At 48.3% G+C, this 14,326-nt stretch overlaps 1 protein-coding gene across 3 annotated transcripts in view; it reads right to left on the bottom strand.

Moving 5' to 3' along the window:
- NARS2 (asparaginyl-tRNA synthetase 2, mitochondrial) overlaps positions 1-12,164 on the bottom strand; it is a 59,989-nt gene extending 47,825 nt beyond the window's left edge. For all 3 annotated transcript variants that reach the window (XM_086614669.1, XM_086614659.1, XM_086614650.1), the window contains exons 1-4: positions 12,033-12,164; positions 8,619-8,728; positions 7,616-7,736; positions 6,354-6,494 (exon numbers count right to left, since the gene is read on the bottom strand). In XM_086614669.1, coding sequence (XP_086470795.1) covers positions 6,354-6,494; positions 7,616-7,736; positions 8,619-8,728; positions 12,033-12,164 — 504 coding nt within the window. The remainder of the gene's footprint in view (positions 1-6,353; positions 6,495-7,615; positions 7,737-8,618; positions 8,729-12,032) is intronic.
- Positions 12,165-14,326: the final 2,162 nt, after the last annotated feature.

Below are 14,326 nucleotides of genomic sequence, written 5' to 3'. Positions count from 1 at the left end.
GACAGGCTGGATCCATGGGCCGAGGCCAACTGTATGAGGTTCAACAAGGCCGAGTGCTGAGTCCTGCACTTTGGTCACGACAACCCCACGCAATCCTACAGGCTTGGGGAAGGGTGGCTGGAAAGCTGCCCTGTGGAAAAGGACCTGGGGGTGTTGGTTGACAGTCAGCTGAATATGAGCCAGCAGTGTGCCCAGGTGGCCAAGAGCATCCAGGCTTGTATCAGAAATAGTGTGGCCAGTAGGACAAGGGTAGCGGTTGCCCCCTGTACTCAGCACTGGTGAGGCCATACCTCGAAGCCTGTGTTCGGTTTTGGGCCCCTCACTACAGGAAAGACATTAAGAGGCTAGAGTGTGTCCAGAAAAGGGCAACAAAGCTGGTGAAGGGTCTGAAGCACAAGTCAGTCTTTTTTCCTAAGTAACAAGCCATAGGACAAGAGAAAATAACCTCAAGTTGTGCCAGGACAGCTTTAGGCTAGATATTAGGAAAAATTTATTCACCGAAAGGGTTGTCAGGCATTGGAACAGGCTGCCCAGGGTAGTCATGGAATGACCATCCCTGGAGGTATTTAAAAAACACATGTAGATGCAGTGCTTGCGAACATGGTTTAGTAGTGGATTTGGCAGTGCTAAGCTAATGTTTGGACTCGATGATCTCAAAGTTCTTTTCCAACCTAAATGATTCTATGAGTCTCGTAGTGTTCTCCACTAAGAGAAATGATCAAGTTTTAGATGTCAGAAATCACACACTGCATGGGAGAGAGACCTTGAAAACAACCAACCACCATGAATGCCATCCAGAGGGACCTGGACAGGCTGGAGAGGTAGACCCCTGTGAACCTCATGAAGTTCAACAAGGCCAAGTGCAAGGTCCTGCATGTGGGTTGGGGCAATCCCAAGCACAAGTACAGGCTGGGCGGAGAATGGATGGAGAGCAGCCCTGAGGAAAAGGACTTGGGAGTGCTGGTGGATGAGAAGCTCACCATGAGCTGGCAATGTGCGCTGGCAGCCCAGAAAGCCAACCGTGTCCTGGGCTGCATCCAAAGCAGTGTGGGCAGCAGGTTGAGGGAGGGGATTCTGCCCCTCTACTCTGCTCTCCTGAGACCCCACCTGGAATACTGCGTTCAGCTCCGGGGTCCCCAACACAAGAAGGACATGGAGCTGTTGGAGCAAGTCCAGAGGAGGGCCACAAAGATGATCTGAGGGCTGGAGCACCTCTGCTATGAAGACAGGCTGAGAGAGTTGGAGTTGTTTAGCCTGGAGAAAAGAAGGCTCCAGGGAGACCTTCCAGCAGCCTTCCAGTACCTAAAGGGGGCCTACAGGAAAGCTGGAGAGGGACTTTTTGCAAGGGCGTGTAGTGACAGGACAAGGGGCAGTGGATTTAAACTGAAAGAGGGGAGATTTAGATTAGATATACTCTAAGGGTGGTGAGGCATTGGAACAGGTTTCCCAGAGAAGTTGTGGCTGCCCCATCCCTGGAAGTGTTCAAGGCCAGGTTGGATGGGGCTTTGAGCAACCTGGTGTAAGTGGTAGGTGCCCCTCCCTGTGGCAGGGAGGTTGGAAGAAGATGATCTTTAAGGTCGACCTTCCAACCCAAACCATTCTACGAAAATGTCAGTCCCACCCCACATCTGAGAGAACAAAAATCAAACTGATTTTCAGAGACAGGATATACATTGGCTTGGTCACCTCCCAGGTACCCAGAGAATTACCCATTCATGTAATAGTTGATACAACCAGCAGAGTCCTCTGAAACCAGGAAGCCCGTATGAAGAAAGAGCCCCTATTCTCTGAGCTTCTCTGCAGCATAGCCATAGGCTTTTATACCAGCTGCAACCCAATTTTCAGGGGATGGGTACATCAAGCAGACCTCAGGCAATCACATACAGCAGGTTAGAGGCAAAATTTGGAACAGAACTCTACTAATTGTAGGTTTCTAACTTAGTCTCACTACAGAGATCACTGGTGGAGCACGGAGATCACACCTATTCATGTCAAGGCAAACAGGAACCAACTAGTTGATTTCAGCTGCAAACAAAGGATTTGTTTTCTTTTGCATCACTGTCATGTCTAACACAAAGGGAACCCCTTCAAAATCAGGGTGTGCCAGCTTTACTATGATACAGGTAACGATGTAGCAAAACCCATTGTCTTTTTACACAAAACACTAATTAAAAAAAAGATAAAAAGTAAATGTTTCTAAAAGCTTAGTTTCACAGCTTCTACCACAATAATACAATTTAACCATTCATGACAGGCCTGGTCCTTATCTACTTAGTATCCTTAGCTACTTAGCAGGCCAAGAGGACAGGAGCAGTACTCACTGCCCATCCTGAGAATCAAACTAAAATTAATCGGGACGACAGAATTTGTATGGACACGTGATGCATTTTGTGGAAGTACCATAACATGACCGAGAGGGAGCAAATCCCTGCAGTCAGCTCTTGGCTGCCTTGCTTACAGGTGCAAAGACCTTGGTTTGCCAAGGGCCTGGCAGTAGCTCCCCACCACGATCCCATTACTGCACGAAGAAGTTCTGGAGTCAGAACTACTTGCTTTGTGCAGGGAGGGCAGTTTTAGCCCAGCACTACAAAAAGCAGGTCTCTGCCATAATCCCATGCATACTCCAGAGATCTGCTGGTCATGTGGTCTCCCAACCTTACATGAGATTTTGGAAAATTGCCTAAATTACAGCTACTGCTACCACTGTATGAGGAAAGAAGCACATTTCAAAAAAAAGATTCCTTACATGCTTTGGAAAGGAATGTGAACTAGCCAAGTCTGAAAGATGAGAATCCCACAAAAACCTCTTGCATTGTTCCCCTTATAAAAGCTCCTAAAATACTTTTAGTCACATTACTGGCTCTGACCAATCTGGAAGTTAGTTAACGTGCAAAGTGGACGTTGCCACTCACATTGCCATCATGTTACTGTGCCAAGGAACTATGTTCCTATCCCACATGGACCATGATGCTCAGGAGAAGATGTAAAGATGACATTTTAGCCTTCAACATCCAAACCAAAGGCATCTGGCATTAGTCATTCACTGCTGGAAATGAATAGGTGTGCTGGTTTTGGCTGGGATAGAGTTAATTTTCCTCATATTAGCTACTACAGGGCTGTGTTTTGGATTTGTGCTGGAAACAGCGTCGACAACACAGAGATGTTTTCGTTACTGCTGAGCAGTGCTCACACAGAGTCAGGGCCTTTTCTGCTTCTTACCCCACCCCACCAGTGAGTACCTGGGGGGGCACTAGGAGTTGGGGGGTGGAACACAGCTGGGACAGCTGACCCCAACTGACCAAAGGGATGTTCCATACCATATGACATCATGCTCAGCATATAAAGCTGGGGGAAGGAAGAAGAGGGGAACGTTTGGAGTGACAGCATTTCTCTTCCCAAGTCACCGTTACGCGTGATGGAGCCCTGCTTCCCTGGAGATGGCTGAACACCCGCCTGCCCATGGGAAGTGGTGAAGGAATTCCTTGGTTTGGTTTGCTTTGCCTGTGTGCATGGCTTTTACATTGCTTTTATCTCAACCCACGAGTTTTCTCACTTTTACTCATAGAATCGTTGGGGTTGGAAGGGACTTTAAAGATCATCTAGTTCCAACCCCCTGCCATGGGCAGGGACACCCTCCACTACACCAGGTTGCCCAAAGCCTCATCCAACCTGGCCTTGAACACTTCCAGGGATGGGGCAGCCACAACTTCTCTGGGAAACCTGTTCCACTGCCTCACCACCCTCAGAGTGAAAAATTTCTTTCTTATATCTCATCTAAATCTCCCCTCTTTCAGTTTAAAGCCATTGCCCCTTGTCCTATCACTACACGCCCTTGTAAAAAGCCCCTCTCCAGCTTTCCTGTAGGCCCCCTTTAGGTACTGGAAAGCTGCTATAAGATCACCCCAGAGCTTTCTCTTCTCCAGGCTGAACAGCCCCAACTCTCTCAGCCTGTCTTCATAGCAGAGGTGCTCCAGCCCTCGGATCATCTTCGTGGCCCTCCTCTGGACTTGCTCCAAGAGCTCCATGTCCTTCTTATGTTGGGGACTCCAGAGCTGAACACAGTATTCCAGGTGGGGTCTCACGAGAGCAGAGGGGCAGAATCCCCTCCCTCGCCCTGCTGCCCACGCTGCTTTGGATGCAGCCCAGGACACGGTTGGCTTTCTGGGCTGCCAGCGCACATTGCCAGTTCATGTTGAGCTTCTCATCCACCAGCAATCCCAAGTCCTTTTCCTCAGGGCTGCTCTCCATCCATTCTCCGCCCAGCCTGTACTTGTGCTTGGGATTGCCCCGACCCACATGCAGGTCCCTTTACTCTTCCGAGTCTCTCCTCCATCCCACCATAGTGGAGGAAGTGAGCAGCTGTGTGGGCAATAGGCTAAAAAAAAAAAGTTTCTAAAGTTACAGATAGTCTACATTATTTTGCACGTGTTTTCAAAAAATCCACTTATTTTATTTCACCACAAGCTCTTCACTCTGATTACACTTTCTAGTTATCGCCTGTTCTGACCTTGCCAAGTTGGAAACTGCAACATTCTCGGGATGATGTAGGTGGCCATTTAAAAAGACTGCTTTCCCTCCCTCAGAAACGAAGCAAGCCTCAGACATTCCTGGTGCTAGCAGAGCCATGACATAAGCATGCACGAGTATCAGGTCTGGGACCAAATCTTCCTTATCCCTTTAAAAATAACTTCAGGGTAGTTGATGCTGCTAAATTAACCACACTCTGTATTTTTAATACTGCTCAGCTGTTGAGCATATTAAATAAGACGTGTCAGAGTCTGAGCTGGAGTTAATTTAAAGTAGTAAAGCCTTTGTCAGAATGCGATGCTGTTTTGTATCTCAGCTGGCTTCCTCGCCCATGTTTGAAACCACAAACCGTTGTAGGCAATGCCATCTAGTGGCACCACACCCAGAGCTGAGTTCTCTCTGGCGAGCCGGCACAACGCTGAAACCAACAGCAGCTTTACCTGACAGTATTTCTACCAGGCTCTTCAAAAAGAATTATCTCCTAAATATCATGCAGCTCCAAATAGAATCATAGAATCACAGAATGGTTTGGGTTGGAAGGGACCTCAAAGATCATCCAGTTCTAACCCCCCTGCCAGGGGCAGGGACACCCTCCACTACACCAGCTTGCCCAAAGTCTCATCCAACCTGGCCTTGAACACCTCCAGGGATGGGGCATCTACACCTTCTCTGGGCAACCTGTTCCAGTGCCTAAGATAAGATGCAAGATAATGTGCAAGCCTTTTTTGCCACTGTAAGTGACAAATAACAGCATACTTGCAACCAGAAAACTGAATCTTAACAATTCTGACCTGTTCTTTGGGCCATATGAATTTACTACATACAAATTTTGTACTGGGAATGCTCTGAATGTGATCCTACTCAAACTAAAGCCACTTTATCTAACCTAAAACATGTGTATTTCAATGAACAGCTTTAAAAGAAAGGGCTCAGGTGTGTTAGAGGACTTACTAACTTCCTTTATCTGCTCACGCAAAGAATCACATGGTCTCTATATGGCATTTGGAATCAGAGTTAACTCACTGCCCTCACTGCCAGCACAAAGCCTGTACCATGCCCACAGCTTAAGGGTGACACATTCATAAAATGCAGGTGCCTCCCACCCATCACTTTGAAATGCCTCCAACAGGAGTCTCCTAATCTCAGCTAACAGCACCCACACAGACTTGTAACGCAGTAAAAAGGTAACAGAATCATCGAACGGTTTGGGCTGGAAGGGATCTCAAAGATCATCCAGTTCCGACTCCCCTGCCATGGGCAGGGACACCCTCCACTACACCAGGTTGCCCAAAGCCTCATCCAACCTGGCCTCAAACACTTCCAGGGATGGGGCAGCCACAGCTTCTCTGGGTAACCTGTGCCAGTGCCTCACCACCCTCTGAGTGAAGAATTTCTCAGAGGAATAACATGAAGCTCTGCATTGGTTTGCTGGTCGCCCTCCTGCATGACAGATTTTTCCATGTGGGAGGATGCTTCTGGCCAAGGACTGTAAGGTCACTGCTGAGGGTGGGTTAAACACCACCATATTAGTTTGCGTTCCACAGACCACACACTCGCAGGCAATTATATTGCAACTTAGTGAAAGGGATAAAATAACTAACAGGAAATGGGTGGAAAGACCCTAACAAGACCACAGACATGCTCATGTAATCATAAGCAACAGTTTGGCCAAGGCCTCAGCCAGGCCCAGGCCTGGAAAGAAATCCACCGTGTCCAAAACCCACGCCCTGCAGTCAAGATGTCGTGCTGCCTTCTTCCTAACATGCTCCTGGGGAGCCAAACTGGGAGAGTGTGTTAGACATAAAGGTGTGTACAGAAGGGACTACCTGGAAGAACGAGTGGATAGCTGCAGTGGCTTCGCTGCGGATTCTCAAGAGGGAGCCAAGCGTGTTGTTCCTGCATCGCAGGTGAGGGAACTGTCGGACGTACTCCAGCGGGTGCCTCTCCTTCATTTTCAGTGGGAAGGACTGAAAATGACAAGGAAAGAAAAATAAAGACGATAAGAACATGGAGACAATATAGTTTTATGCCTATCCATGGAATACCATCTCTGCCTACTAAAACTCAATTGTCATTACAGAGAAGAACCAGATGCCTTTATCTTTTCTAGTTATTTTGTGCATTTTATAATGCTGGCAGCAGAGCAAGAGCCATGAATCACAGAATCATAGAATCATCTGGTTGGAAGAGACCCTCAAGATCATCGAGTCCAACCATTCACCCTGCACTGTCAGGGTCCCTAAACCATGTTCAACACCAAATCCACATGGTTTTTAAACACCTCCAGGGATGAGGTGCTCCCTGGGCAGCCTGTTCCAATACCTCACAAACCTCTCTGTAAAGAAATTTTTCCTGATATCTAACCTAAATTTCCCCTGGCGTAACTTGAGGCCATTCCCTCTCATCCTGTCATTCATAACGTGGGAGAAGAGACCGACCCCCATCTCCCTACAACTTCCTTTCAGGTAATTGCAGAGAGCGAGAAGGTCCCCCCTGAGCCTCCTCTTCTCCAGACTGACCAGTCCCAGCTCCCTCAGCTGCTCCTCACAGGACAAGTTCTCTAAACCCCTCACTAGTTTTGTTGCTCTTAATGCCAGAGAAGGTAGCAGCGCTCTGAAACGCTCTATCTTTTGGATGTTGAGCCCCTTTGGAAGCCAGCTGTTATCTCACAGCTGCAACAGCGAGCTGGTTCCAAACGTGCCTGTGGCAGATCCATTTTTTTCCAGCTGCGCAATTGGCAGTGTTTAGCCAGTCCCACTGCTTCTCCAATTCGTATCCCAGCCAGACTTAACCGGGTAAACCACCTGGCACAGGTAACTGCTTCAGAGTGGGATAAATGCACACTCAGCCACCAGCATGTGCACCAGTTTCCACATGGGAACAGCTCTGTCCTTGAAGAGAGCTTTCATGGTGATCCCATGTTTCTCCTTTGACACACCCTATAGACACCATTGACAAATCAAAGCCTACAGGAGCACTTGGACTTAAAGAAAAAACAGTCTGAAGCATGCTTTGCTGGATACTTGGACCTTTCCAAATTAATTCCTAAAGTGGTCCCACCAGTTGGACTCCTGCTGCAGTGACATACCCAAATATCACAAGGTCCCACCACACGGATGGTTTCAGCTTTCAGCTCCATGTTTTGCATCTTATGAGGACTTTTGACCAGCTTCCCTCGCACTTCCACCGCGCTTCCAAAAGTCAAGTCTCTAAGAAACCAAGAAAAAACAACTAATTAGGTACTGATACAAAGTCGACTATCTTCAGAAGAGAGATTCCTGCTAAACTAGCTGACCACTTGAGATCACAAGAGATATTACAGCTTAACTGATGACATGAGAAGTTATTAAATGAACAGGTTGGAAAGTGAATAGATTCACAAAGCTACAGAAGAATTCAGCACAAGGCAGGAATGTTGGACAAGTGAGTGGAAAACAGACAGGCTTTTATAAAAAGGGGCTAATGGTGGGGATAAACCAGGCTTATAGAAAAAAATTCTTGAAAAAAAATTTGAAAAAAAAAAAAATCAAGTTAGATGCAGAAGGTTCCTGGATCATCCCAAAAATCCCAACCTTAGCCCAAAGAAGAATTCAGAAAAACAAAATGAAACTGTAAAACAAGCACCTAATTTTATTATCTTATTGTAATAGAACAGGCATGCCTAACTAGAGGGTATGCCTAACCAGCCAGTCCTCAAGTTTTTATGGGAATAGCAACAGCGCTCTCTGAAAACCTGGGGGACAGTCGCCCTGGCTACAATGTGTGATTTTCAAGCAAGTTCAACAGCAGTCCAGAATGCCCACGTGGCTACAGCTGTAAAGAAAACGTGGTCTAAATTAATCTCACAGGACAAGCGGCTGAAGCACAAGGCCTCAGCCAAGCAGAGACAGAGTAGTCGGGCACTCTCCATCCTAAAAACACATTCAGAGACCCCCCAGACTGCAGTAGGGCCTCTCCTGTGGTCAGGTGCCAGCTGCTGGAGGCTCAACCAGCAGCCTGGTGGGTCACTGGGACACGACAGGAGACCTGAGCAGATCTCTCCAAGCACTGATGAACACAGGTATTTCTCCAGGTATCTCAAATTGACCAACCTATTTTCCAGGCTGGGATCAGCAACCACCTGGAGGTTTTCCAGAGAACTCCCATCGTTTATATGCAGGAATAAAACTTCCTTCTGGGATCGGACAGAGCGGACCCAGCCCTAGAAGGAAAAGAAAAAGAAATTTGTTATTTCTTGGCATGGACTCTGCATAGTCATGCTCTTCTTCCAGCTGAGCTGGACATGCCACTTTAGGCCTATTTCAACATCTTAATGAAATCAAAGGAAATATTTCTTTAGGAGTAACAAAAATATATAAAAAAAAAATAATAAGTCAGTGTCAGGTTTTTCTAATGACTTCAGAACAAAGAGTAACAAGTTCTTAGGCAGAGACATCAACCCTCCTCCTGAGTACAGTAGGCAGAACTAAAATGCCGTCTCTGGAGAGCTGAGAACACAGAAAGCACCAAAGTGCTCTGAAAATGAAAAGCGTTTTAGCAACGTACATTTTATTAGTGATGTCCCTTCAAAACACTTCTTACTGCGACAGAGGACACCGTTAAAGCACAGTTCTTTATGATGACACACTCAAGAACGTTTTGATGATTTTTAGTACCAATTCTTGTTGCTGTATCACCTGTAGGAAGGCTCCAACTGAAATTTGTTCACTAGTTGCTTACATGCCCTAAGCCATTGGACTGCTAACACAAGGATGCTGCAGCCAAAAGATTCAGGTGAAAAATTACATATTCATGCAAACCAAAAAAATCAAAATCGATGCCCTGATCATTTTGGATGTTTCTCCTTACCCCTCAAAATCAAGACTGCTACATTATCCCCATGGAAAAAATATATTAAGAAAAAAAAAATCTAGCCGTGTTCTTGTCCAGTTTGACTAGAAGAATTGAAACAGTAACACAGTCTTTGTAACAGCAAAACAGCAGAACTGATCACGTACATGTCAGGCTAGTGTCTTAATTCGAGTTTTTCAATGGGAAACAACATTTCCCTTAAAAAGAAATTAAAAATTTAAGTCAGTACCAAGGCACCAAGCAAAAGTAACAGCATCCAAACTACAGCTTCCTTAGTTGCTCCCCAGCCCACCAGAGTTGAGAAAAAGCTGCCCTTAAAAGCAAAACTACCCGCTGGGGAGCTTCCAGCTCATCTTAGAATACTCCTCTATAGAATAATCGAAAGCAGTGCTGATTAACCAACCAAATTTCCTCTTTTTTGTCTTTTGCTGAACGTAACTCCAAGGACTTCAGACTGTGCAAGCGCTTTAGGGATTTTATACCAGGCAAACCAACACAAACCCATCTCCTTCTGTTGTCTCATCTGAACAAACTGCAAGAATTGAACAGCACCAAAAGTAAAACATTCTTAAAATTACAACATGACGAGTACCACAGGCAAGGCGTCAGACAGGCTCGGATAACGGGGGAGGACAACTGCATACAAGAACTAGGGGGGATTTTCAAGCCACACACCTAATGATTAATGAAACTTCAGCTTCTGCTCCAGCCTCACAACTTCAGACAGGTGTTTACCTAAATGATCCCTGCAGGGTGTTCCACCTGAGGCAAGAACTAATGCAAGAAACAAGAGCCTAAAACTCAAGTCTGATCATTTGGGCACCCTCAGCTAAAGCAACAGGTGTTTAAAAGGTATTTCATCCAATAACATGCCTGAAGCTGTTGTGCTTATCCTCTGTATTCCAGTAAATCCCCAGAACAAGTAAGATACATTATATTTGATGCATGATGTTTAATGGCAGATGTTTTTCGTAGTTCCTTTCCTCATAAGCACTCCTTGACAAAACACACAGAACCCCTGAACAAAGAAACATTCTTGAGAGCTTTTTTCCACCTCATCAGGCTGTCCTGGGATCTGTTAAAAAAGCAGACGAGTCTTGCATCCTGTAATAGGAAATAAGACCATACCACAGGCTTGTAACACAGCACCGGAGGCTGTGGCAGCAATGTTTTGACCGATTCACATCTTACCAGAAACAATGTATAGTGATGATCCCAACCCAGACCAGACTGCACATTCCAATAACCTGGCCACAATAATGCTGGTTTTAAGCCAGACCAGTTCCCCAACCCAGTTTAAAACAAAAACCACGTTTGCACAGGGGAAGAGCAACAAACAGCAAGGACCTGAGGCAAAAAAAAAAAAGAAAAAGAGAAGGTATGGCCAATTCTACCACCAGTTTATTCCAGCTTGCATTGTTCATAAAATTACAGCTGAAAAGCACCTACACTGGATTAGCTTCTTTCTACCCTGTTAGGCTTCACCTACGTGTGTGCAGGAATACCAGTGTGCTCCGACTGGTTTTGGGGTCAGCAGAATCATAGAATGGTTTGGATTGGAAAGGACCTTTAAAAGTCATCTAGCCCAACCCCTGCCATGGGCAGGGACATCTTGCACTAGATTAGGTTGCTCAAAGTCACATCCAACCTGCCCTTGAACAATTCCAGCCATGGGGAATCCACAGCTTCTCTGGACAACCCGTTTCAGTGCCTCACCACTCTCACTGTAAGGAATTTCTTCCTTATAAATCTAAATCTACCCTCTTTCAGCTTAGTTTAAAACTGTTACTGAGTATCCCAGTCCTTTACAGATTCATCCAGAAATGCTGACAAACGCACAATTTTAGCCAAGGCCTTTGCACTAAACCACGGACTGAGTCTGCAACCAGTGCTTTGTCAGTTGGGAACACCAGAAAACAGGCAGACAAATAAGCCTGTTCTGAGGAAAGTGAAAGAGCCCCATTGCTAAAAAGTCCATCTATCTCAGTCTCAGGCACTGGAACAGGTTACCCAGAGAAGCTGTGGCTGCCCCATCCCTGGAAGTGTTCAAGGCCAGGCTGGATGAGGCTTTGGGCAACCTGGTGTAGTGGAGGGTGTCCCTGCCCATGGCAGGGGGGTTGGAACTAGATGATCTTTGAGGTTCCTCCCAACCCAAACCATTCCATGACTCTATCTTCGTTCACCAAGGGAGCTGGACATGAACATCAAAGAAACTGTCATCATTGGCTCTACTTGACACTGCCATAAACCTAAATGCAGAACAAGACCTAAAGCAAACCTTTAAAACCATCAGTACAGAGGCTGATGCAGTTCATTCTCCCAGACCAAACAGGTGATAACACCAAAACTGGGCAGAGCACGTTTCAGTAAAACCCAAGCCCGTAACAGCCCTTCCTTGCACGTGCCCTGAGTGACTTCGAAGCTTCGTGTCTGATCTAACAACGGCAACCTGACCAAATACAGCGCGAACCGGCTCGGGAGAGCGTAAAGGAGATCGACAAGCTCAGCAAAACGCGCTGCAGAGGCGACGGCTTTTCTCCTTGAAGAACAAGCCCTGAAACCGGCACGGGCCACGCCACTCCGGCTCCTCTCCCCTCCGTTAAGGCTCCGGGTCGGTTAATCACCAGGTCCACCCCGACCTCCCGGCCACACACCTGCACTTTAACCCCGTCAGCCGGCTCCTGGGCCCCCAGCGCCTCGCGGACCCGCAGCCGCACCGCTCGCTGCGCCCGAGGCAGGGAGGCGCAGCGGCGGAGGGCCTGCCACCCGCCCCGGGCCCACAGCATGGCGGAGGCCCAGCGGCTCTGCTGCCTCCGGCGGCCCGGCCCGGCTCGGCTCGGACCGACCGGCCCGCTCCCACACGGCTCCCGTGAGGCGACGCGCCTCCTGACGCCTCACGTGACCGCCTCATCCAATAGGCGCTGGGGACTGCCCCCAGCCAGCCAATCGAAGCGGAAGAGCTCCCAGCCCGAAGGACGGCCTTTTCCCGCCCCGGTGGCGCAAAGGCTTCTGGGAAATGTAGTTCGCAGAGCAGGGTGTTGGCGGGAGGCGGCGGGGTGGGTTGTGGTGCCGAGCGGGGCGCGGGATCCCTGTGGCGGGGCGGAGGCAATCCCTATGGCGGGGGTAAGGGATTCTGCTGCTTTCTGGGACCTCGGCAGTGCTGTTGCTGCGGCCTCTGCCTCAGGAGCCTCCGCTGGGCTCCCACCGCCGCCATTGCACGGGGAGGCTGCAGGTAGGCCTGGCCGAAGCCTCTGAGGAAGAAATTAATTGCAGCTGGGCTCTCCGCCAGGCCCGGCTGCAGCCCAGGTCCGCACCCGGCCCTGGGAGTGCTTGTGGGAGCAGGCTGAAGGGAGAGGCAGCCCTCCTCAGTGGCAGCATGGTCTGGGGACGGCAAGCTGTGGATTTCAGGGACTATCTGCCACTATGCTGTCCTCCTTGCTGGAGGACAAGACCCTTTTGTACCTTTTTCAGCTTCGTGACCCTCTGCCTCTTCCAGCTGCTGAGTGGCATGTGAGAAGGAGCCTTCAAAAAGATGAGTGTCTACAGCCCTGCAGAGAAGGACTTTGGGGGTGGATGAGAAGCTCACCATGAGCCGGCACTGTGCGCTGGCAGCCCAGAAAGCCAACCGTGTCCTGGGCTGCATCCAAAAAAGCGTGAGCAGCAGGTCGAGGGAGGGGATTCTGCCCCTCTGCTCTGCTCTCATGTGACCCCACCCACAGTACTGTGTTCCCCTAAGAGGCCCCCAACATAAGAAGGACATGGACCTGTTGGAGCAGATCCAGAGGAGACCACAAAAAAATCAGAGGGATGAAACACTTCTCCTATGAGGAAAGGCTGAGAGAGTTGGAGTTGTTGAGTCTGGAGAACAGGAGGCTCGGGAGACTCCTTGTAGCAACCTTTAAGTACTTAAAGAGGGCTTATAAGAAAGATGGAGAGAGACTTTTTACTAAGGCCTGTAGTGACAGCGTAAGGACCAATGGTTTTAAGCTGTAAGAAGGTAGATTTAGATTGGACATAAGGAAGAAATTTTTATGATGAGGGTGGGGAGACATTGGAACAGGTTACCCAGAGAAGTTGTGGATGCCCCATCCCTGGAAACATTCAAGGTCAGGTTGGGTGGGGCTTTGAGCAACCTGATCGAGTGCAAAAAGTCCCTGCCCATGGCAGAGGGGTTGGGCTAGATGACCTTTAAAGGTCCCTTCCTACCCAAACCATTCTGTGATTCTATGAAAAAGGGGTACAGTCAGCACCACTTCCCTCACAGCCTGAACTTTGCCGCTCTCCTCTGACCTTCGCCTGGTCCATGCGCATCCCTCTCCCGCAGTCACGCTGCAGGAAGGCAGTGACTGAACATGTCTGCAGTGCTTGTGGTCAGAGGTTGTCCTATTGCTGTGCATCAATTGTTGGAGTACGGTGGGTGAAACAGGAGATGGCAGTGGTGTGGTGCCCAAGGGCAAGGAGGTGCTGGGAGGAAGCATTGGCAGTGACACTGATTGTAGGGAGACAAATCCCTGCCTTGCTGCAAAATCATAGAGTCATAGAATCGTCTGGTTGGAAGAGACCTTCAAGATCATTGAGTCCAACCATTCACCCTCCACTGTCAGGGTCCCTAAACCATGTTCCTCAACACCAAATCCACATGGTTTTTAAACACCTCCAGGGATGGGGACTCCACCACCTCCCTGGGCAGCCTGTTCCAGTACTTCACAACCCTCTCTGTAAAGAATTTTTTCCTGATATCTAACCTAAATTTCCCCTGGCGTAACTTGAGGCCATTCCCTCTCGTCCTGTCATTCATAACATGGGAGAAGAGACCGACCCCCATCTCCCTACAACTTCCTTTCAGGTGACTGTAGAGAGCAATAAGGTCCCCCCTGAGCCTCCTCTTCTTCAGACTGACCAGTCACAGCTCCCTCAGCTGCTCCTCACAGGACAAGTTCTCTAAACC

The sequence above is a fragment of the Tauraco erythrolophus genome, chromosome 1 (genome assembly GCF_009769465.1).
Source record: "Tauraco erythrolophus isolate bTauEry1 chromosome 1, bTauEry1.pri, whole genome shotgun sequence".
NCBI classification, from domain to species: domain Eukaryota; kingdom Metazoa; phylum Chordata; class Aves; order Musophagiformes; family Musophagidae; genus Tauraco; species Tauraco erythrolophus.
The sequence above is the reverse complement of the archived record's forward strand: the minus strand, read 5'-3'. Positions and strand labels throughout refer to the sequence as shown.